Consider the following 22,016-nt stretch of genomic DNA (forward strand, 5'->3'; position numbering starts at 1 on the left):
TTTTTTTTTTTTTTCAACCAAACATTAATCAAATTAAAAAATAACTCCAAGATTGGTTGCCCAAACCGGAGGAAAAGAGTTTACAAAGGAAATTTCAGAGGAAAGCAATCTTGAAGAACGGGCTAGACAATCTGCCCTTACATTGAGCTCTCTAGAGATCCTGATCAGGGAGAACGAGGAAAAGCATGGTCTGAGCACAAGAAACTCCTCTAACAGGTTCGAAAAAGATGGCCAATCGTCAGGCGTCTGCACCATCGCCACCAATTCTGCACAGTCTGTCTCAAAGCTTTGACATCCAACTCCAGCCGCCAAGAGTGACTCCATAGCCCAAATCAAGGCTTGTAGCTCTGCATGTAAGGATGTAGGACCGCATCTCTGACTCCGTGCTCCCAAAAGGAGAGTCGCATCATCATCACTACAACACCACCATCCTAGACCCTGCATAGCATCTGACCCTTTCCAAGAACCATCAATCTGACATCGAGGAAACGCTCCCCTATCCTCCACCAGAGGCGTAGTATGCAAATACCTATCCGAATAGGATTTTGCTTCTTCCCATAGTAATTTATCATTATTCGCCTGGTGTAGAATTTCCGTCGGCTCGGCCTGTAACCCCTGAAAAACTTTTTTATTCCTATCTTTCCATAATGTCCAAAGTATCCAAGGAAGACGATTAGCTACATCCGAATCCCCCGACTGAGAGGCTGCCCGCCAAAAAATAAAGTCTAAATTTGCATAAATTGAAGCAAATGGAAAGCCATCGGGGACTAACGAAACTAGGGACAACTCCCAAACATCGAGCGAGCGAGGGCACTCAAAGAGAGCATGATTGATAGTTTCTGGTGCAGCCCCACACCGTTTGCAGAGTGTATCACACCGGATACCCCTATACGCAAGTCGTTCGAGCACTGGGAGGGTGCCCGACGCAATCTGGGAGCATCGGGGTGTGTGTGGTTTTTTTATAAAAGAGCTTCTTTTATTTAGTTTTGAATCTCAGGTTAAATTAATCTCTTTATTTACTTATATTTTATACTCAAGAATTTTGGTTTATTTAAATAATTGTTGCTTCTTACTACTATCTTCTAAAGTAGAAACTCAGCTTTTCTGTTTTAGTAAAGATAAAGAAAGGTTTTCTTAAATCAATAAAAAAATTCACATGAAGGGATTTGGTAGAGTTTATTATACATGGAAGAATCTAATAATATTTGAAAAACGCTCATAGGTTCTTTTATGATTATAAGAATAGTTACAACTTACAAAATACAAAAGGGAAAATGAGATAAAAGAAAGAAGAACAAGAGAGAGACTTGGACTTTTTTTTTTGTTGTTTTGCTTTAATAATTAAATTTAACCATGGTTGAAAGGGGATGTGTGTTGAAAGAAAGTAATAACTCCCTTCCCTGGTTTTATTTTTTAACCATGGTTAAGTTTTGAATAAAGAGAGAGAAGGAAGCAGGTTTTTTCTATGCAGTATATATCATCATTGAGGTAACAGAGGTCTCTCTGACACAGGTCATCATTGAAACGCTAAGCCTCCCCACAACCCCATATCTATTTGTCTGGAAAAACTCTTTTGCATATAACTTATGACTTTGAATAGAAGAACAGAAAAATAGCAGTTCACGTTTTCATATAGTTCTCTTATCACTAAGTTACCATTCAAGATTTTTTTTTATTTTTAAAAATTATTGCAGTTCAATTGTGTGCAGTTCAATTTTTTTTGTTTTTTTTGTGGTAAATGCAAGATAAATACATGTAGATCTGATCTACAACTTTTTTATACTGTTCACTTTTGATCTGCACTTAAACAATCAAATATTTGATCTACTTTTATTCTGCTTGATCTGCTTGAATTATCTGATCTGCTCATATGTCTTCTCCATTCAAAGCCTATATATAAGTAACATATTAGCCAGATCTTTGAAACTGTACTGCTGCACAAGTGTAGAGGCAGTGACACAACATATTTAAAAAGAGAGAGAGAGACAGAACAAAAGAAAGAAGCCATTTATTCATTTTCTCGCTACAAATTCTTGAGAACCCAGGCAACTTTTTCTTTCTTCTTTCTGTTTTTGGGTTAGGGAAAAAAAATGGGTGAGAGAGATGATGGATTGGGGCTAAGTTTGAGCTTGAGTTTAGGTTATAATCAAAAGGAGCCGTCTTCGAGGTCAAATCCAATGCCTTTGGCATCTTCTTATTCATCTTCACCACACATGCATATGCATATGCAGCAGCAGCAGAGCAATAATTATAGCCATCCCCAAAAGATTCAGAACAGTTGGATTAACATGTTTCAATCTTCAGGTACCTCCACTCCTCTCAAATCAATCCATATTTCCCCTGATTTAGCAATAAATATTTTTTTCAACCTTTTTTAAAATGATTTCTTACTATTCATATGAATCATATCCTGTTACTTTCTAATTAGTCAATATATATTCATGTATAAGATGATATGTTTTAGATCCGATCTTATTCTTCTCAATATATATAATTTGGTTGATATGTATGTGATTTTTTATCCTTTTCGCGTGGTTATGCAATAATTTTGATTCTGTTAACGTGTAACGTGTGCAGAGAGAAACTCCGACATGAGATCGTTTCTCAGGGGAATCGACGTGAACAGAGCTCCATCGACTGTGGTGGTTGACGTGGAGGATGACGCCGCCGGAGTATCGTCTCCGAACAGCGCCGTCTCAAGCGTGATGAGCGGGAAGAGGAGCGAGCGGGAGCTAATAGCTGCTGCAGCTGCAGCTGGAGGAGGTAGTAGAGTAGATGACAACGAGATGGAGAGAGCTTCTTGCTCGCTCGGAGGTGGAAGCGACGATGAAGACGGTAGTGGGAACGGAGACGACGGTTCCAGGAAGAAACTCCGTTTGTCTAAAGAACAAGCTTTGGTTCTTGAAGAGACTTTTAAAGAACATAGCACACTCAATCCGGTCAGTGGCATTTCCGTAATTTGTTTCAAACAGTTGACTTTCAAATTTTGTTGTCCATTGACTTTTTCTTTCTTTCTTTCTGGGGCGTCGAATGCAGAAGCAAAAGATGGCATTGGCTAAGCAGTTGAATCTAAGGACGAGGCAAGTGGAAGTGTGGTTCCAAAACCGAAGGGCAAGGTAGAAATTTTTTATCTTATTGTTGAAGGTTACCATCGTAAATTCATATAGTCTACAAAACAAAAACATTAGTTATTGCTATGATGGTGATATGTGTTAGGGTCCATTTTCTGACCCGTAAAGATTATCCTGAAGGATCTTAATGGGTCTCTTGTCTTAATTAGGAGGTTTATTTCGAGATCTTTTTTTTTTTTTCCGGTAAGTAAGAATGAAAAACAAGTAGTGTAAATCCGGTTTGGGGAGAATTGTAATTCAGGTTTAAAGCATTGGGTAATTAATTAAGGTGTTTGGACTGATGTGTATGTAGGACGAAGCTGAAGCAAACGGAAGTAGACTGTGAATATCTGAAGAGATGTTGCGAGAATCTAACGGAGGAGAATCGAAGATTGCAAAAGGAAGTAAGTGAGCTAAGGGCTTTAAAGCTTTCGCCACATTTGTACATGCACATGAAACCTCCCACTACGCTAACAATGTGCCCTTCTTGCGAACGAGTCGCTGTTACGTCATCACCCTCATCGGTGGCTCCTCCTGTGATGACGTCTTCGTCTCCGATGGGGCCAATGAGTCCGTGGGCTGCTATTCCTCACCGACAAAGACCTGCTGCTGGTTCTCATTAGAGAATTTGTCTCTTTATTTTTTAATAGTAGTAGAATTTAATTAGTCTAAAGATAATATAGGTTTTGGTGATTTGTTTTTCTATTATAAAGTCAAACGATCTTTGGAAGTTTTTTTTCAAGAGTTGTTGGTCCATGCTTTTTCTTTCCTTGGTTTTATTCAGTTTGGTTTTTGAAGCTGAATTACGGTATTATTGTCTAATGATTAACAACAGACTTATATAGTTTGGAGAAAGGCTTATGTTTGTCTTAATATAGTTGTAATTGTTTAATTGGGTTTGTTCCTTGGTACTTACTTAAGAAAGGGAATTTTGTAAAGATGATTTGGTTAGTTAGACTTAGAAGTATATAAAGTAAAAGAAACAATGAGGGGGTTGTGATTGATGGGGCAAGCGTGTGTTGTTTGCATATGTAAGTAAATGTTTTAGCCAATACGAATATCGAGACATGTACGTGACATAACATAGCATTTGGTCTGTATTCGGAGATTTTTGGGTCCACATAGACGAAGTCAGACCCATTAGAATCTCTTGCAGAGGACTGAAGATGCGAAATATGTATATATTTTTATCTCCCTTATGTCAAAAGATCTCAACCGACAGAGAAATAGAAAATGAGAGGTACGACGAAGATATCTCAATACTTAAATTATTGGCAGACGCTAGCTAAAGGAAAAAAAAATATACTACAGAAAATAGTAAATGGGCCTCACTTTCCACAAGTAGAGTATAGGCTTTAGGGGGACGGTTAAACCAAAATGAGTGAAGCCCTGATTGGTTCTACACACATCATACATGTAAATCTCATAATCTCATAATCTCATATTCGAGTATCATCAGTTCGCTGTAAATTAAACTGTCGAGCTCTTTACCGAACATTCTCCTACGAGGATCCATGACATAATACATTGATATGAGTAAAAGAAATAATGAAAAGACAGCAAGAAGAAAGGGAAGTGTTAGTGCATTACTCATTCAAAAGCTGGACTCTCTCGATTTTGTTCCTCAAATGCTCAATGTGTAGCAGCAACTCCAAGAACATAAGCACTGTAAAAACGAAAAAAAGAAAGAAAGAACATGACAGGAAGTGAGTTATATAGATGCACTAACCAGAACTTCACCATCATGCTCTTCTAGTCTTTCTCCATAGCTAAAGCTGTGTGGTCAAGACAAATTAAAAAAAAAAATTAGAACCTAGATTGGATGCATCATAGATCGGTAACTAATTAACCAACAAAATCGAGAGAGTTCGACTTTTGAATAAGTAAATGCATTAACACTTACATTGTCGAGCTCTTTACCAAATATTCTCCTACGAGCATCCATGAAAGAAAACAACGATATGAGTCAAAGAAATAATGAAAAGACAGCAAGAAAAAAGGGAAGTGTTAATGCATTACTTATTCAAAAGTCGGACTCTCTCGATTTTGCTCCTCAAATGCTCAATGTATAGCAGCAGCTGCAAGAACATAAACCAATATCTTGCATTTTTCATAAATTTTAAATTGTGAATAAATATATATTTGATAATTATTTTTAAACAAATTGGTTAGTATATTATAAAGTGTTAAAATAAATATATATTTGATAAGATTAATATCTTGCATTTTTCATAAATTTTAAATTGTGAATTAGAAAATGAGCCAAATTTTTTGAAGTGTTGCTTATATTGGTTTATAATTATACTTAATTACTTATATTAGATATATTTTTTTAATAATTAAAAAATACACGTTTACAAACTTAAAATTCACAATAACCTATAAATACATATATTATATTTAAATTTACCTATCTAACCTTATCAGACAAATTTAAACTCTAAATATAATAAATGAACTACAAAAGAACAGAAAAATGTTAGTAAAGCTAGTATATTAGTAACATTAAACAATATTAAGTTATATGTATACTATACAATACAAATATGATTCATCCAGTAATATATATATAAAAGGAATAAAAAGCAAAATAACAGTACAATCACAGACGCGAACTTGTGACGTGTAACCTCAAATCAGATATTCCATTGCCAACTGAACTAAAGAAACAACTACTGAACAAATACTGGGTAAACTTTAAAAAGGGTATGGGGCACGTGTAAGATACCTGAATTCTTTTTTGGTTTTTTCTTTTTTTAGGAGCATTATCAATTCTAATGTAAATTCTGGTTAGTGTAGAAAATGTTTTGCAGAGATTAGATGCTCTTGAGGCTAATCCTCCAGATCTTGCAATAAAAAACAACGCAAATGATTGCAATCAAAAAAGCAATGCAAATGTTCTGTCCTTGCACTCAGGCAGCATATGCAGGTTTGATATTTTCTTATAGGGCAACTTATGTAATGGGATTTGATTTGATTTAAAGTTTAATTTATGTAATAGAATTTTGATATGATTTAAAGTTTAATTTATGTAATAGTATTTTGATCTGATTTAAAGTTTATTTTATGTAATGGGATTTGATCTGATTTAAGGTTTATGTAAGTAATTATCTATAGATTATGGATTGAGTAATCTTTATTTATCTCCAAAAAGTAAATAATTATTATATAGTAAATAATTTATATCTGAAAGTAGGATCAATCCTCACAAGTAGGTATATGTTTGGTTAGTTACGAAATTTTAAAATGTGGCAGTTCAAAAAATAATTTGAACATCACAAGATTGGTTTTTGTTTAATATTCTTGATATATTGGAATATTTTTTTACAGTATTAACAATTATATTTTAAAGAGTTAACATTTTTGGAAAACATTTGACTTCAGAACTTAAAAGAGCTAAAATTAAGAAGGATAAACTGAGATAAAAAGTATATCATAACTGGAAAATCCTATCATTGATCCAAAATCAGCATGTTTTGATTTGGATATTATTATTTGGGTGAAATATTTCAGATCATTAGACCGAAGAAGAAATCGGTTTCATCAAACATTAAACAACAAAATTAAATCCTAACCATTTTATTACATAAACCTTAATTTTCAAAGTCGGTAATTCATATAATCACGACATGTGTCAAGTATATCGATAATATTTTGATATGTGTGAGAAGAAAATTTATTTAATAATTATAAGAAAATTAAAAAAATCCTAAGAATAGTGATTAAAGTATGAAAAGGTTCAATGTGTTAAAATTAGTGATTAACATAATGTAAGAAAAATAAGATAATCAAAATAAGAAATTAATGTAATTCTTTTAAGTTTTTCAATCGGTGAATGATAGCGTATTCAATATAATGTTATTATATAAATCTTGGTTTTCAAAGTTAGTAACTCATGTGATCGCGACACATATCAATTTAACAATTAAAGATTTTGTCATGTGTTATACAAAAACTTTGTTTTAACTTATTTGTAAATTATAAGAGATTAAAAATTTAAACAATTTTATAAATATAAAAAAATAGTTCATATATGTATATAAAAAATAATACTAATTCTAATTTTAAATTACTATTATAAAAAATAATTAAGAAAATTATACAATTAATTACTATACTATCATAATTAAATAAACTATACTGTCAATTATTAATCTTAAATGAAAAGGATTATAGATACTCACCTTTACATTTTTTTTTTGGACAAAGAGATACTCACCTTTACATAAATAAATAATTTTCTCATAAGAACGTCTTTGAATTTTTGATTAATTTATGATAATGTTGGACAAGTAGTAAAACTATTACTTATGAGATTACAAAATATGAAACAAATATATTAAAGATATTTTTACTTTTTCAAATATGAAATAAAATTAGTTTTCAGTTTTTTTGTTGAGAAGGATGTTTTATTAATTTTTATTTTTTATTAAATTTTAAGTAAGGTATAAATTTGATACAATTCACATTTTTTTATATGAAAATTATAAATGATACTCATTGAGATTCATTGCATAGAATTAAAATCTAATTTTATTATCATGTAATAATATACCAAGAAATTGTATTGCAAGATGGAGTGAGTAAACTCTAAATCCGGTTTTTTTAAAAAAATTCAAATAAAATAAAATTAATATTTTGAATACAACTTAAAATTTTACATCTTTTTCTTATATCCAGATTAATATGCGGGCGTAATCTAGTAAATTATATTACTTGGGGTCTAAATTCATGGAAACACCGGGTACAAATCTTAATAAATTAAAGATATAGGGGGCAAAAGATAATATTATCCATGAAATTAAAACGCAGAAGAAGAACTTAGGATAAAAGTGGATTCTGCAGGAATCACCGGAGGGAGGAAAGCTATGGTGATGATTTTATCAACTCCTCTCTATCCATGTCTTACACTTCTTCGTGAGTTCTTCTCTCTCTCAGTATTTCAATTGATCTCCCGATTTAGTAAGCTGGGCTTCTTGGGCAAAACAGGATTAAAGCATGTAAAATCTTGTAGGTGAAACAAAAGTATCGTTATCTCGTAGCAAACGCTCGTTATGTTGTTGTTCACTGAGAGAAGAACCAAAAGACCAAAGGTAATTTTTGCAACTTTGAGAGATTCTGGTTTGTTCTGGAGATAAATAAAGCCAGGTCTTTTTTTTTTTTTTTTTAATATAAAATAAAAATTGCAGCTTGAGTAGGAGAAGTGTTGTTTATGTATTGGCTACTACGCCGTGTTTGTTGTTTCCGGCGTTGTTTTCATCTGCGAAGACTAAATCTAAGAGCCCTTATGATGAGAGACGGTTACTAGAGCAGAACAAGAGGATACAGAGAGAGAACAATGCTCCTGACGAGTTTCCTAACTTTGTTAGAGAAGGTTTAAGCTTTTTTTACTACTCTGTTTTCTTGTTTTTATTGGAGAGTATTGGTTCTTATTGAATGAACTTGGGAGCTTATTGGTCTTTTTGTTTGTGTTTATGTTTTTGTTGATATAGTGCAGGTTTTGAGGTTAAGGTTGTAGCTTCAGATAATTACGTGAAGGCTGATTCTGGCCTCATATACCGGGATTTCAATCTTGGTCAAGGTGATTGCCCTAAAGATGGTCAGCAGGTACTAACTTTTCTCTATGGTCCATTGAACAAACAACTTATTCTGGAGTTAGATTGTTTATGGAATTGGTTATACAACTTTGATGGTATTTGGATAGGTGATTTTTCACTATATTGGCTATAATGAGTCCGGAAGGCGAATAGACAGTACTTATATACAGGGCTCTCCTGCTAGAATTCGCATGGGAACCAATGCACTTGTTCCAGGCAAGTTATAAAGACATTAACCTTCCCTTTTAATAATATGATGTTAGTGTTAATGATGAATCTTCTCTGAAAGGAAACAGATTGAAGATTGTTTTGTGCGTATGCAGGATTTGAAATGGGAATTCATGACATGAAGCCTGGTGGGCGAAGAAGGATTATCATCCCTCCAGAATTGGGACCTCCGGTTAGTTTCTACTTTCTACTCTATCCTTTACACTCACTTCCTAAGTGTAAATGTGTTTAAACTTTAAACTTGATTAGTACTTCATAGTTAGGTTTAGACATCAGGATCATCCTCTACCAACAATGTTTTTAAATGGAATTACTACCTTGAGGCTGCTCGTTAGGACAACCGAAGCTCGTTTAAGACATATGTAAATAGTTGTACGTTAGTCTTTACAGTGTAAAAACTGTCTTCACCTTGGTTGATCATCTTTTTGACAAAACAATGTTCATTGGGCTCTAACCAGGTGGGGCCTTCGACCTTCTTCAGCTCGAAGCAATTTGAAGTTTTCGACGTGGAGTTGCTCAGCATCCAGAATTGTGAGAGGAGGACAATAATAGGGTTCTACTCAGATGTCACATGCACTTAACTTGCAAGTGATCTACATCACTAAGCTTTTTCATTGGATCTGCAAAGAAACAAGAAAAAACCAAAATATTCTTTGCTTAGGCATCATTATTATCGTATGGGAGGGTTTCTTGGAGAGATGGAAATTACATTACATAGAGAGGTAAAGAACATGTATTGTAAAGTTTCGACCTTTTGTCATAATCATAGTTTACTTTTGATACTTTGGTTGATCACGTTCTAAGCGTTTGAAGCATTTTTCTCATATTCCGTATCTCTCTCTGTTTCGTTTCCAAATCTGTGCGTTCGTCAAGATTGAAGGCTTGAAGCAATGGCATCTCAAACTTTTTCTCTCCTTCCTTCTTGATTTCGTAATTTTATATTTTCTACCCCAAACAATTCAATAGATTGTCTAAAGATACATTGAAATTGGGAACGGTAGTTGCTCAATGCTCCTCACATTTGGGAAAGTTAATTACAGAAATTTCTATGATTATCTAACGTTTGTAATATAACTCTTCAATATATATTTTTTTTTCAGACGAACAACAAGATTTTTATTAAATTACCAAAACACCAAACTTGATGAAGTATTTGGAATAGGTAAACATAGTTTCACCACATAGCTCCTTCAACTCAAGACACTTAGAAGTTACATATCATCACCACATAATCTCCTTAGAACAACACACACACTAAGTAGTTTACAAACGAAAGACACAAAGGTAACTCATTAATTGACATTAAGATGAGAGAAACCCCAAAACACCAAATCATCAAGCCGCTCATTGGTCGGACAATTCCCACCATGAACCAATAGACCTTCCTCACCATCCTTAACCGCTGCAGTAAACGCACACCACCCGCGTTGGCTAGGCTTCTCCTCCTGTTTCCCACACACAATCCTCTCCCACACTAACGTCTCTGTATCAAGCTTGTAAACCTCTGCACACATCTTCCCAGCTCCCATATGCATAAGCTCATGCGGCTCTTCCTCCCCAATTCATTACCATCATGAGGTCTCTTGTGAATGTCACCCAATGAATGTCAAGAAAACCTTATTTCGAAAAAACTAGCTACAGTATTAATTAAAAGAAAAAACTTATGCCCAAATATGAAGTGTGCCACCCAAACCAGCTTTTGATTTTTATTTTTGTCATTAACCATTGGCCAATGGAATAAGACTAGATATTTAACATTCATACAAAAAATAAAAATAAATAAATAATACTAGATACCCACATGAGAAGAAGAAGGGGTAGCATGGTCATTTGCTTTATCATGAATTATGATGCCCTGATTTAGTTGTATCCGATTGGGGCATAAATCTTTTTTTTGGTCAAGAATCCGGCTCATTTTCTCAGCGAGATGGCTTCTCCGTTTAATACGTCGGATAAAATAGTAGGGCTATTATTTTGGGGTTCAGTTTTATCCAAACCATCAGAAAGAACAAAGGCACTCAAAGAGGTTAACGATCCAGACATGGTCGACGAGATTATTGCGTTGAGCAAACTGATTTATCCGTATTCTAATTATACTTTGTCTATGCCGGAAAAGATAGAGAAATCGGAGAAATGTTACTTACACACCAAGAAGTACTTGGAAGAGTCCGATGATCCAATCCCCAACCTGGAGCAACTAAGATCAGTTTCATTTATCATTGTTGTTTTAATAAATTATACATCAGTCTCTATATTTTTTGTAGTCATTGTGATTTATTTGATTTTATTTTTTGAATTTTAGATGCTCAAGTGAACGCTTACCTTTCTTTGTTGATGGCCTTGCCTTACCCTCAACTTCCGGTATAATATTCATTCTAACAATCACCATAAACTCCTTTTCTAATCTTTTTATTCTCTAATTCTAATATTTTTATATTTCCAAGTCCAAGAAGTTAATTACGATAACTCTCTAATCCAAGTTATCATTCGACTTCGACACTTTCAATGGTTTTAGGGAGATTCAAAAAAACTTGCAAGAGAATCTCAAAGCCAACAATTTGGTCAGTGAGTACATTACATATTATGTTTTTGGTAATATTGACGACTATGCCGGTATAGACTTTGAAAGGTTGGGAACAAAATTTTACTCACTTGCCGCAAGGTATCCATTCTCAATTTTAATTGTCTAGTTCCCTATTCTAGTCTACACTCTTTATCATTACTAGATGTATATCCGCACTACGTGCGGGTTTATTTATATCTATATATATATATATGTTTATTGCAATACTTTCTTTGCTTTTTATATTTTCATATTTGAAAGATTAAAAATTATATATTAACAAACAAAACTAAGATTTTTTTTTGTGAGGAAACAAAGAATACTAAATTTTCTTTAAAGCTAAATCTTATTGTAAAGTGATTTTTATAGACGAAAACTATTAGCATATTTTTTTAGGAAGTAAAATAATTATATCATTTGCACATTTGATTGGTAGATAAAAACATTTAAACATCTTACAATTCTTGTCTAAAACTTAGGTATTTAGATATATTTATCTTTAAGCTTCTCAACTAAATACCATGGGACTCTCAAATTCTCTTTTATCAAAAAGATTTTTATGCAGCTTGATTAACTCTTTAATGGTTATAATTAATGTAGACAGCTTCTCTTCCTGCTAGCTATTCAGTTTCTTGAATATAACTCTAGAATTTAATTTAATATCATTTTTCCTTTCTCTCTTTATTTTACTAAACCAACATTATATCATTGATTTAACTATCTTTCATTTGATAGTGAACAAAATTTTATTTCTCTAAGGTCTCACTTTCATGAATTTCTCTACAATGTTAACCAAATTCCCAGTCACTGCTACAACCCTTCAAATTGTTGAGAAAATTCTAGCGCATAAACCATATGTTCATATCTTCATGGTTTATCATAAGAGGATGAAACAAATCTTTGGTTTTACTGTCGATACATTTTTATTTTTTGGTGATGCATCTACTTACTTAAAGAATACATCAACATGTTCTAACTTCTAAGCCTCTCTAGATTTCTTATATAAATATTAAAATTGTTTGTGATATAAAAAATAATAAAATACATGGAAGATGTTTCAAATTTCTCTTTAATTTTAAATATGTTTGCTTTTAATTTAGGTGATTTTAATTTAGTTGACATGTGGCACTCTCTCCACTGCTGATGTGTCATTCATATGGAGAGAGTTGAGCAACTTTCATAATATAGATTAGTTACAAACTTACAATTTTACTAGGATATAACCGGCAATACACCGCGGGACTATATTTTTTAAATTTTAAAAATTTAAAATACATATATTATATTTGTTTGTTATTTTACTCTTGTTTTATTAATTTTTAAATTATATACCTATAACTATTTATTGTATTTACGGGACGATTTTAATGTTCATATATGATTTTAAATAAAATAGTTAAGTTTTTTTTTGTTTTTTAACATAGATGTTACTATGTTATCTAAGTTTTGACCCGTGGTACACCGCTTGATTATGTTTTTTTATGTAGAATAATATAGAGATATATGAGAAGTAATAGTTATTTTATGTGTTTAATATATATAAAACTTAATTGTTTTCATTTTTAATTTATCAATTAAAATTCATTGTTATAAAAGTAAACAGATCATGTTACTATGCAGTGCATCTACATATATATATATATATGTTTGTGTGTGGGTAGAATATGCAAGTTAATAAATTCCAAACACATATGACAATTTTATAATTTATGAAATTAGTTAATAATTAATTTAATCAATTATTTTCTAAGGTTTTAATTTAGAATTTAATCCACAGGATATTTTAATTATTATATTAAATTATAAGATTTTACAGGTTTTTAATTATAGTATTGAAATTATAGGATTTTTTTGAAGTGATATAACCCGTTGTATATATATACTCTAGTAATATATTTGCTATGTGGTACACATTTAAAGGTGTTTAAAAGAGAATAACGATTCCACTTAACTCATCCTATATTGGACTAATGCCAAAATCAAGATAGGTTTTTTGTTAAGTTTAATTATGGTAATTGTTTCATCAAATTAGCATTTTTTATTGTTATAATTTTGTCATGGTAATATATATGTGAATTAATGAGAATTGTTATTTTTTTGGTAATTCCTTCAAAAAAATAAAAATAAAACATGACCATAACTTTTGTCCAACTAAAATATAACATAGAAGCATCAACCTAATAAAATTTGACCATGTTTTAATACAAAGTTTTTTAGCGCAACAATAAAAATTTATACACTTTATTATTCCTCTATTGTTCCTCCATCGTTCCTTATTGACTTTGTACTATTGTTGCAGTTAGCGACACCTACATTCCGAACACCCTGATTCAATAAAAAAATGATATAAGAATAAAAACTAACCAAGACTGGTTTTGGGTGACACTTATAACAGAGATCTGTCAAAAAAAAAAGGATGACATTAGCAAATTTATAATTTTGTATTTGTAAAAGAACCAGTTTATGTATAATATTACTGTATTATTGCTCAATCCCATACTTTTTCAACTACATAAAGAGTGAAATTGTATATAATTGATTTTCAAAGAATTTTCAAAAGCAACATTACACATTTCCTTCATAATCAAACGATCTCCTAAACATGATTGAGATCCAAATTAAATTTTTCACGTTAACAATATCAAATTAACCCACAAAAATGTTGTTGACTTTCTTGAAAGGATCCTTGGCATAAGGTTGTTTTTTTTTTTTGGGGTGTAGAAAGAAAAAACGCTATATTGATAGAACATTGATATGCTAATTTGTTTTGTCTCTGGTGAAAGATTATTTATAGAGGTCATAATAGTTAGGTTTATGTTTAAAAGAAAATCTAGATATTTGTGGTGATCAAATATTTTTGCAATCTAAAATGAATGCTAAATATATCTATATATACATTTTTGAAGTACATTTTGGTTTTTACCCTTTTATTTGTACTTATTTAAAAACTTATTTTCAAAGTTAATCCCTAAAAAAATCCCAAAAATAGAATTACTTCAGATTTTGTTTCCTAAATATTTTATATTTCATTCCAACTAAAAAAATTACATCAATTAATATGGAAATAAAAACTATGATATATTTAACCACACCTTCTATTGTGTTTTGAAGATATTATATATCTGAATCCTTTGCAAACACAGAAAACAACAATTTGATTTCTATTTTGTTTTCCAAAACCTGTGAGTTTTGATTTTTAACGTAAGAAGAACTTCGATTCACATTTATTTAAATCTTATAATTAATATGTATAAACTTACTAAAATTTTAAATTATTATGAATATGTAAAATTAAAAAAGTTTAAAATACTATATAATGTGGTCATATAGTAGATGAGTTATAAAGAGAACATATTCTATTGTGTTTTGAAGATATTATATATCTGAATCCTTTGCAAACACAAAAAACAACAATTTGATTTCTATTTTACTTTCCAAAACCTGTGAGCTTTGATTTTTAACGTAAGAAGAACTTCGATTCACATTTATTTAAATCTTATAATTAATAGTATAAACTTAATAAAATTTTAAATTATTATGAATATGTAAAATTAAAAAAGTTTAAAATACTATATAATGTGGTCATATAGTAGATGGGTTATAAAGAGAACATGTTGGAACTAATAAAATATTATTGAATTTGTGCTAACATGAGTTAAATTTTCATTTTATTATTTGCACTACTAATATTAGAATATTTGACATATAAAATCAAGTAAATTCAACTAAGATTGTGTAAAATAATTGAATCATTAGGAAAAATGTGACTTAATCACAGCGTATAAATTACTTAATATGTATTTAGATACCTTATTTTTTTGTTATAATAATTACAAATCAAAATAGAATCTCAAATATTAAACAAAAAAAAAACTAAAATATAATAAACAAATGGTCATGAAGTGTATTACGAGTTAAAAAATTAATATAAATATTTAGCCGCACAAACGGTCGGAAAATTTAGTTATTCCTCTATTTACAAAACATCCAATATTTAACAAACAAATACAACATAAAATATAAATAATAATAAAAATTATATGCACACGGTATACCGCAGATTAAAATCTAGTATATTTTAAATATGATTGTCATATTTGTAGTTACATTTGTGGAACAATTTTTTTTTATATAACTATTTAAGTTTTTAACACAAAGATTTGATTTTGATTGCACGCTTTATTGTTAGCATTTACTCGTTCTCTTTGTTATCCTTGTTTAGGAAATTAGAGATATTGTTTGTTTATATTCTCGATTTTAAGTTAATATTATGTATATTTCTTCAATAAATGTATAAAATATTTTTTTTAATTTTAAATGGAAACTATTAATTAAGCCGAGATAATTAGGGATACTAACAGATTTTTTATTTTATTGAAATTAACCTTGATTTCGATAGGATTTTATTACACAGTTTATCTTTAAGTTTAAATAATTATACAAATGGCAATGGATCAATTATGCAAATCTTATAAATAAAAGGGTAGAATCCAAAATATACTTCAAAAATGTATATATAGATTCTGTATTTGTAATTCATATTCGCTATGGTACGAAAAAAACCGGTGACAAAAAAATAATAGAAGCAGCGGTTAGCTGGACTTACGAGTACCTGGCCAAAAACAATCAACCTGGTTACCTTCTGTTAATCACTGAGGATACTGATCTACGCTGTGCACAAGGCTATTAATAGTCATTTTCGTGTCCTTCTTGCTCATGGTAGTGGAACTATAACTCCTGAGCTAAGTTCTCTCAAAAGGTTCACATACTTTAGTGGTGAATGGGAGACACTTGCTTCACGTGCTTCAGCCTAAGTATCAGATATAGTTTTATTTGGTTAGAAATCTATGTGCCTTTGTTAGCTCTCATTAACTCCTTTAGATCTTATTGCATTAAATAATGTTGAAATGTATTGAAAATTCCGAGATTTTTGCTTCCTTTTCACTGCTGTCTCAAAACATGAATATTGATTTTGCCATTTTCACTCATTTGCAAAACTTAGCGGAAGGCCGGATTATAAAAATGTGTTCCTTTTTCATTTTGCACTTGTGGAATATTCTGTACTGAATAAAAATGTATTGACTTTGTACTTGTGAAAAAGAATATTCTGTCATAAATTCTTACGTTTGTGTGCGCACATATATGGAAAAAGAATATGTGGTTGTAATGCTCTCGATCAAAGTAACAAGACTTTGCTGGTGTGCTCAGGTAGAAACATTTATCTGAAAGATCCAATCTAGTCATTAGGCCTCAGGAATTTGTGTAAACCGGATGGATTCTCCGGATTTAACAAGCAGGCTATGCTTTCCCACCTGTACTTAAAATATGTGAATTAAGTAATGTATATTGTATTTATATGGGTGTGTTGCATGCAACAAGATTTCTATATAAATCATACCAAGAGATATAAATATAATTTCTCAGATATTTTCCGATATTTAATCCCCTATAAAATAAAACGGAAGTACACAACATTGTTTTGTACACTATATAATTTTAATAAGTCGGTTACAAATAAGTTATAGATTAAGTTTTATATTATTTGTATAGTTTGGAATTATTGTTTCCAAAAATCTTAAAGAGAATATTTTAAAGAATCATTTGATATCATCTAACTTACCATATTAATTTCTTTTATTAAATTATTCATCAAATAAAATCTTTTGATATCTAACTTAACATATTAATTTGTTAATTATTATTATACTTCACTTCTCATTTTTATATATGAGTCTATTTTATGAAACAAATAAATTATCATATTATTTATTATAATTAAAAAATAGTTTTATTTTCGGATATACCATAAGTTGAATTTATAAAAACAAATATAAATGATTCAATCTATAAAATATTCAATTTTTATTAATATTATTCTTTAAAAATAATATCTATTGAATTGATTTTTTTACTGAGTAACATGTCAAAATTTGAATATTTAAATTCAATTTCATACTTTTTTGTTGAATTTTATAATTTTATATAATATTATAAACTTTAAATAATTTATTTTGAAATATTTTTAAAATATTGAAACTCGATATTAAAGTTAGAAACTATAAACACTCTAAATTGGTTTGTTATAGCAATGTCAATAATATGTCACTATAATATGAAAGAATTTCAAAAAACCAAGTATATTAAAACAAAAATATAACAAATATTAAATTACTCATAAAATATAATAACTCGTTTTTTAAAAACCAAATTCACAAAATTATGTCTTATAATGACATTCAAGTCATGAGATAGAATATATATTGTTGAAATAACTTCACGTACATAAACTAATACAATATATTAAAATTTTATTTTAAAATAGAAAATATACAAAATTTTGTATAAAATAAAATTTAACCAGTGTTATAGCACGAATACTTATCTAGAATCATTAACAATATAAAACTTACAAAATAAGTGTCTTTTTCAAGTCATCATATTTAGCATATGATTTTATAGCATAATATTTTATCCAAAAAAACTTTTAAAAACAATCACATAAATTATATTTTATAAAAAAATTACAATGTAAATAAAATGAATTTCAATCCGTGCTCTAGTACGGGTTTTAATCTAGTGTTCAATATTATTAATGTAACAAATTTTATCATTATGTGTGGGAAACTAAGGGGGATGTATTGAAACAATTATTTTGGAGGATTTGATGGGATTTATTAAAACAATGAAATTTGGATTTCTGTATTTTTAACTAAACAAATCCTCTCAAATCCTCGAGAATCCCTAAAACTTATTAAAATCGAAATCCACAAATTGTTTTGAATAACGGTGGATTTTAAAGTAGATTTTTAAATTATCAATTCAATAACAGTGGATTTCAGAAGACTTTTTAAAATCTATAATTGAATAATATAAGATTTGTAACTTTTACACAAATCACTTAAAATGTCAAGTTGAATACATCCTTAGATAATATGCAAGTAGAGAGATGATCACTCAAATTTCGATTAAAAGGGTAAATAAGTAATTGTAATTCGCCTCCATTAAATCTAAACCTTTAGACTCAGGCAGAAGGTTTCGGTTTCAATTTTCTTTATCCCTCAAAAACCCTAAACTCTTGGTCTGTCTCGCCGACTTCTCTACTCCTCTCCAGAAATCGAGTTTCAAGGTCACCGGTGAAATTGTTGTAATCCCGGCGGTTGCTTCTTCTACTTTCATCTTTATCCTCGAAGTCATCTAATTTCTAGGGTTCCCCTGTATTCAAGTGAGAGACTTTGGCTTTTTCCCCTTTTCCTTTTTTTTCTCAATTCAGCTTCAGTTCATAGTTTGGTTTAGACTTCAGGATGTTCAGACTTGTGATTAGGTTTTAGTTTCAATTTCATGAAGCTCATGAACTGGAGTAGGTTTGATGTTTAAGCTCTCTTAATAATCCTAGAGTTTTCGTGACTGTATTTGCAGAGTTAAGAGCCATCAAACATGTCGTCTCTGCGTAATTGTGTTCCAAGGCCTGCTCATAAGGAGCGATCTCAACCGTAAGTTTGGATTTGCTCTTCTTCTTTCTTCGTTTTTTGTTTTGCCAAATTTCTCTTTTTTTTTCTTAAAAGTTTGGATTTTTAAACGTATCAGGCAAGCGAGGAAGAAGTTTGGTCTCCTCGAGAAGCATAAGGATTATGTTGTCCGAGCTAAAGCTTATCACAAAAAGCAGGATACTTTAAAGGTACCACTTACACACACTCTCTGTTTGCAATTGTATCTCTGTTATGATTCTGCTGTTGAGAGATCCCAGGGTTATAGCAGAATATGTTTATGTAGTCTTTCAAGTATAGACATTTGTTGGTTTAAGGGATTGATTGACTGGTTTATATCTGTGAGATAGCTAAAGAAACTCAAAACCATTCAAGGCATTATTCTTAGCTAGCTTGTGTTGTAGAGTTCAGCTTCTCTAACGCCGTTTTTATTCTTAATTTTACTGTAGGTACTTAGGCAGAAGGCGGCATTCAAGAATCCAGATGAATTCAACTTTAAGATGATCAATAGTGGAACACCTGGTGGATATCATAGACCAAAGTAAGCATATCTAATTTTGTCGTTTTTACCATTTCTTTTGTTACTCTCATGGTTTCTCCTTGGTCTGTAAATTTTGACAAAGATATTGTTTTCAGGGATGAGGTAAATAAATACTCTGCGGAAGAGCTCATGATAATGAAGACCCAAGATATAGGATATGTGTTCCAAAAATGGCAGAGTGAGAAAAACGTAAGTAGTCTTTCCTCATTCACTGCCCGAGAGCTTTCTGGTTGCAATCATATTCATCCATTTTTCTCTTTCTTCCTTCTCTATCTTTTGTAGAAAATTGACAAGCTTACTTCATCACTGCAATGTACTGAGGGTCAGTCAAGCCGTAGACATGTTTACTATGCAGAAGACAGGTTAATCCCAACGTTTTAGTCCTTTCTTACTTGGTGCAGCTTTTTCATACTTTTCTCTTTCAATGTGATTGTTCATATTCAACACTGGGAAACCTCGTTTCCTCAAGATTCAAAAGACATTAATGGTACCACGTTAATTACGTTGTCTTATGATCTGTAACGCTGGTGCTTCTTTATCAGAGAGGAGGCTAGAGAACTGGAGTCAGAAAGTAGAAGCAGAAGTGATATCTCTGCGAGAGGGACCCCGAAAGATATTCAAAAGTATGTCTCTGAAATGCATTAGATGTTTCCAAGGGTATCATACGGATAAGCAATACTCATCATCTTCTATTTCTTGAAACAGGAAAATGGATAGGTCCTATAGAGACCTTGAGGCACGGAAGAGCAGGGCTAATAATTTGGAAAAGTTATACGCAGATATGTCAATGCAGAAGGAATTACAGGTAATATCGTCAGTCTCCAAAGAAATAACTGTTTCTTGATAATGTTTTATGCAACTAGAAGTAGAACAATCTCTGATTAAGAGGCTTTTTAAATGGACAGAAAAAGGGTCGCAAACGTAAGCTGCGTGAAGACGAGATACTCAATCCAAATGGTAAACCGGTATACAAATGGCGGGCCGATAGAAAGCGCTGAAGAAAAAGCTTTCATGGTTGTGTAGCTTCACATCTTTTTTCTGATCTCTACTAGAGTTTAAATTATACTAGTTTTTGATCTCCAGAACCTGCAAGCTTTCATGGTTGTTTACTTTAAACTTTTTTGTTGCATATCTGGAAAAGTGTTGCTAATGGGATTGACGAAATTGAAACACATGGAGCCAAAATAGTTATGATATCGAAGAGTTTGAATGTTTTGCCCTCGTAACGTAAAGGTCTCGTTACAAAAAAGAGACTGCTTATTAATAGCAATAGTTAATGTGCACTTTTCTCTTTTAATTTGGCTTTTACCTAAAATGTGCAAATCTTACTCTAAACGACTGTTGTTGAACTCGGTTCTTATTTTGGTCTTCGATTTTTTAAAGAAGACTTTTTCGATTTACGTGAGAGAAAAAAAGGTACGGGATTTTGAAATATACATGATTTGGTACGAGTTTAGATTTTGAATCAAATCCTAACATTAAAGAAAAACATCCCTCTTTGGCATAAAACACATGTCATACATGGTTTATGATATTTGCTGTTTTCTGCTTAAAAACAAATTAGTCTTAAAAATTATATAAGAAGTATCATAAAAGCCACTACTTAATTATGAAATAATCTTCACTATTAAAGGCATAAGACACATGTCGCCATGTGTTGATGATATGCGTTATTATTAGTACTTAAATTTAGTTACCATATCTCAAAAAACATATTACTAAATTATAAAATAAACTTATATTAAATAGGTGTTAAAAAAAAAACTTATATCAGATATGTAATTAATTATTTACCCAAAAAATTAATGATATGCACATATGAAATTAATGATAAAAAAATATCTGACTGATCATACAAAGAAAGAAAAAAAGGTGTGATACTTTAGAAAAATAATTTGACTGATCAAACAAAGAAAGATAAAAAAGTTGTGTTACTTTATTTTTTACAATTCAATGTAAATATGACAAAAACCGTTTATCCGTTAAAATTTTATTATATTTTCCGAATCAAAATTTAAATAATTTTTAATTTAATATACATATTACCCGCGAAAATTCGATTAACATTAGTATCATTACATTATTTTTATAACAATCTATGACAATATTACTTATATATTTATTCATAAACAAGGTTTACCACATTTTAGAACACTTGTCAAACAAACAAAAAAAAGCAAAAATAACATATATCAAAAATATTCAAAAGAAATGGTAACATTAAGTAAAAAATCTTAATTAACTTTGAAAGAAAAGAGAAAAGAAAAAAAGAAAAAGAAAAGAGGAGAGTGGTAATTAGTAATATATAATGTACCGTGCAAAGGAGGTGATTGAAGCTCTCTTACAATTTGCGAATGCCTATATGAGCTGTGGTTTCAACACCGCCCTTCTCGTCTCTTTCTCTCTCTTTCTTCATCTTCATTACCCAATTCCTCAAATTCTCCCTTCTTTCTCTGTCTCTCGGAATAAGGGAAGAGAAAGGTCCTCTCTTTT

At 30.8% G+C, this 22,016-nt stretch overlaps 3 protein-coding genes across 6 annotated transcripts in view; all 3 read left to right on the forward strand.

Annotated features, from left to right (window-relative positions):
- Window positions 1-4,002, forward strand: part of LOC104699868 (homeobox-leucine zipper protein HAT3-like) — a 9,443-nt gene extending 5,441 nt beyond the window's left edge. For all 4 annotated transcript variants that reach the window (XM_019227366.1, XM_019227363.1, XM_019227364.1 and 1 more), the window contains exons 5-8: window positions 2,082-2,304; window positions 2,578-2,939; window positions 3,037-3,116; window positions 3,424-4,002. In XM_019227366.1, the coding sequence (XP_019082911.1) occupies window positions 2,091-2,304; window positions 2,578-2,939; window positions 3,037-3,116; window positions 3,424-3,733 (966 nt within the window). In that variant the 5' untranslated portion in view covers window positions 2,082-2,090 and the 3' untranslated portion in view covers window positions 3,734-4,002. The remainder of the gene's footprint in view (window positions 1-2,081; window positions 2,305-2,577; window positions 2,940-3,036; window positions 3,117-3,423) is intronic.
- Window positions 7,913-9,761, forward strand: LOC104699870 (peptidyl-prolyl cis-trans isomerase FKBP20-2, chloroplastic). Its single transcript, XM_010415264.2, has 7 exons — window positions 7,913-8,027; window positions 8,125-8,203; window positions 8,300-8,484; window positions 8,608-8,717; window positions 8,815-8,923; window positions 9,031-9,107; window positions 9,394-9,761. Exons 1-7 carry the CDS (start codon window positions 7,979-7,981, stop codon window positions 9,514-9,516), a joined length of 732 nt encoding a protein of 243 aa, XP_010413566.1. The 5' UTR covers window positions 7,913-7,978; the 3' UTR covers window positions 9,517-9,761.
- On the forward strand, window positions 18,549-20,742 carry LOC104699871 (probable U3 small nucleolar RNA-associated protein 11). The gene is made up of 9 exons (XM_010415265.2): window positions 18,549-18,720; window positions 18,915-18,988; window positions 19,083-19,173; window positions 19,432-19,523; window positions 19,619-19,712; window positions 19,806-19,885; window positions 20,066-20,146; window positions 20,229-20,328; window positions 20,429-20,742. The coding sequence occupies exons 2-9, from the start codon at window positions 18,933-18,935 to the stop codon at window positions 20,519-20,521; spliced, it is 687 nt and encodes a 228-aa protein (XP_010413567.1). The 5' UTR covers window positions 18,549-18,720; window positions 18,915-18,932; the 3' UTR covers window positions 20,522-20,742.

This window comes from Camelina sativa, chromosome 7, assembly GCF_000633955.1.
Source record: "Camelina sativa cultivar DH55 chromosome 7, Cs, whole genome shotgun sequence".
In the NCBI taxonomy this organism is placed as follows: Eukaryota; Viridiplantae; Streptophyta; class Magnoliopsida; order Brassicales; family Brassicaceae; genus Camelina; species Camelina sativa.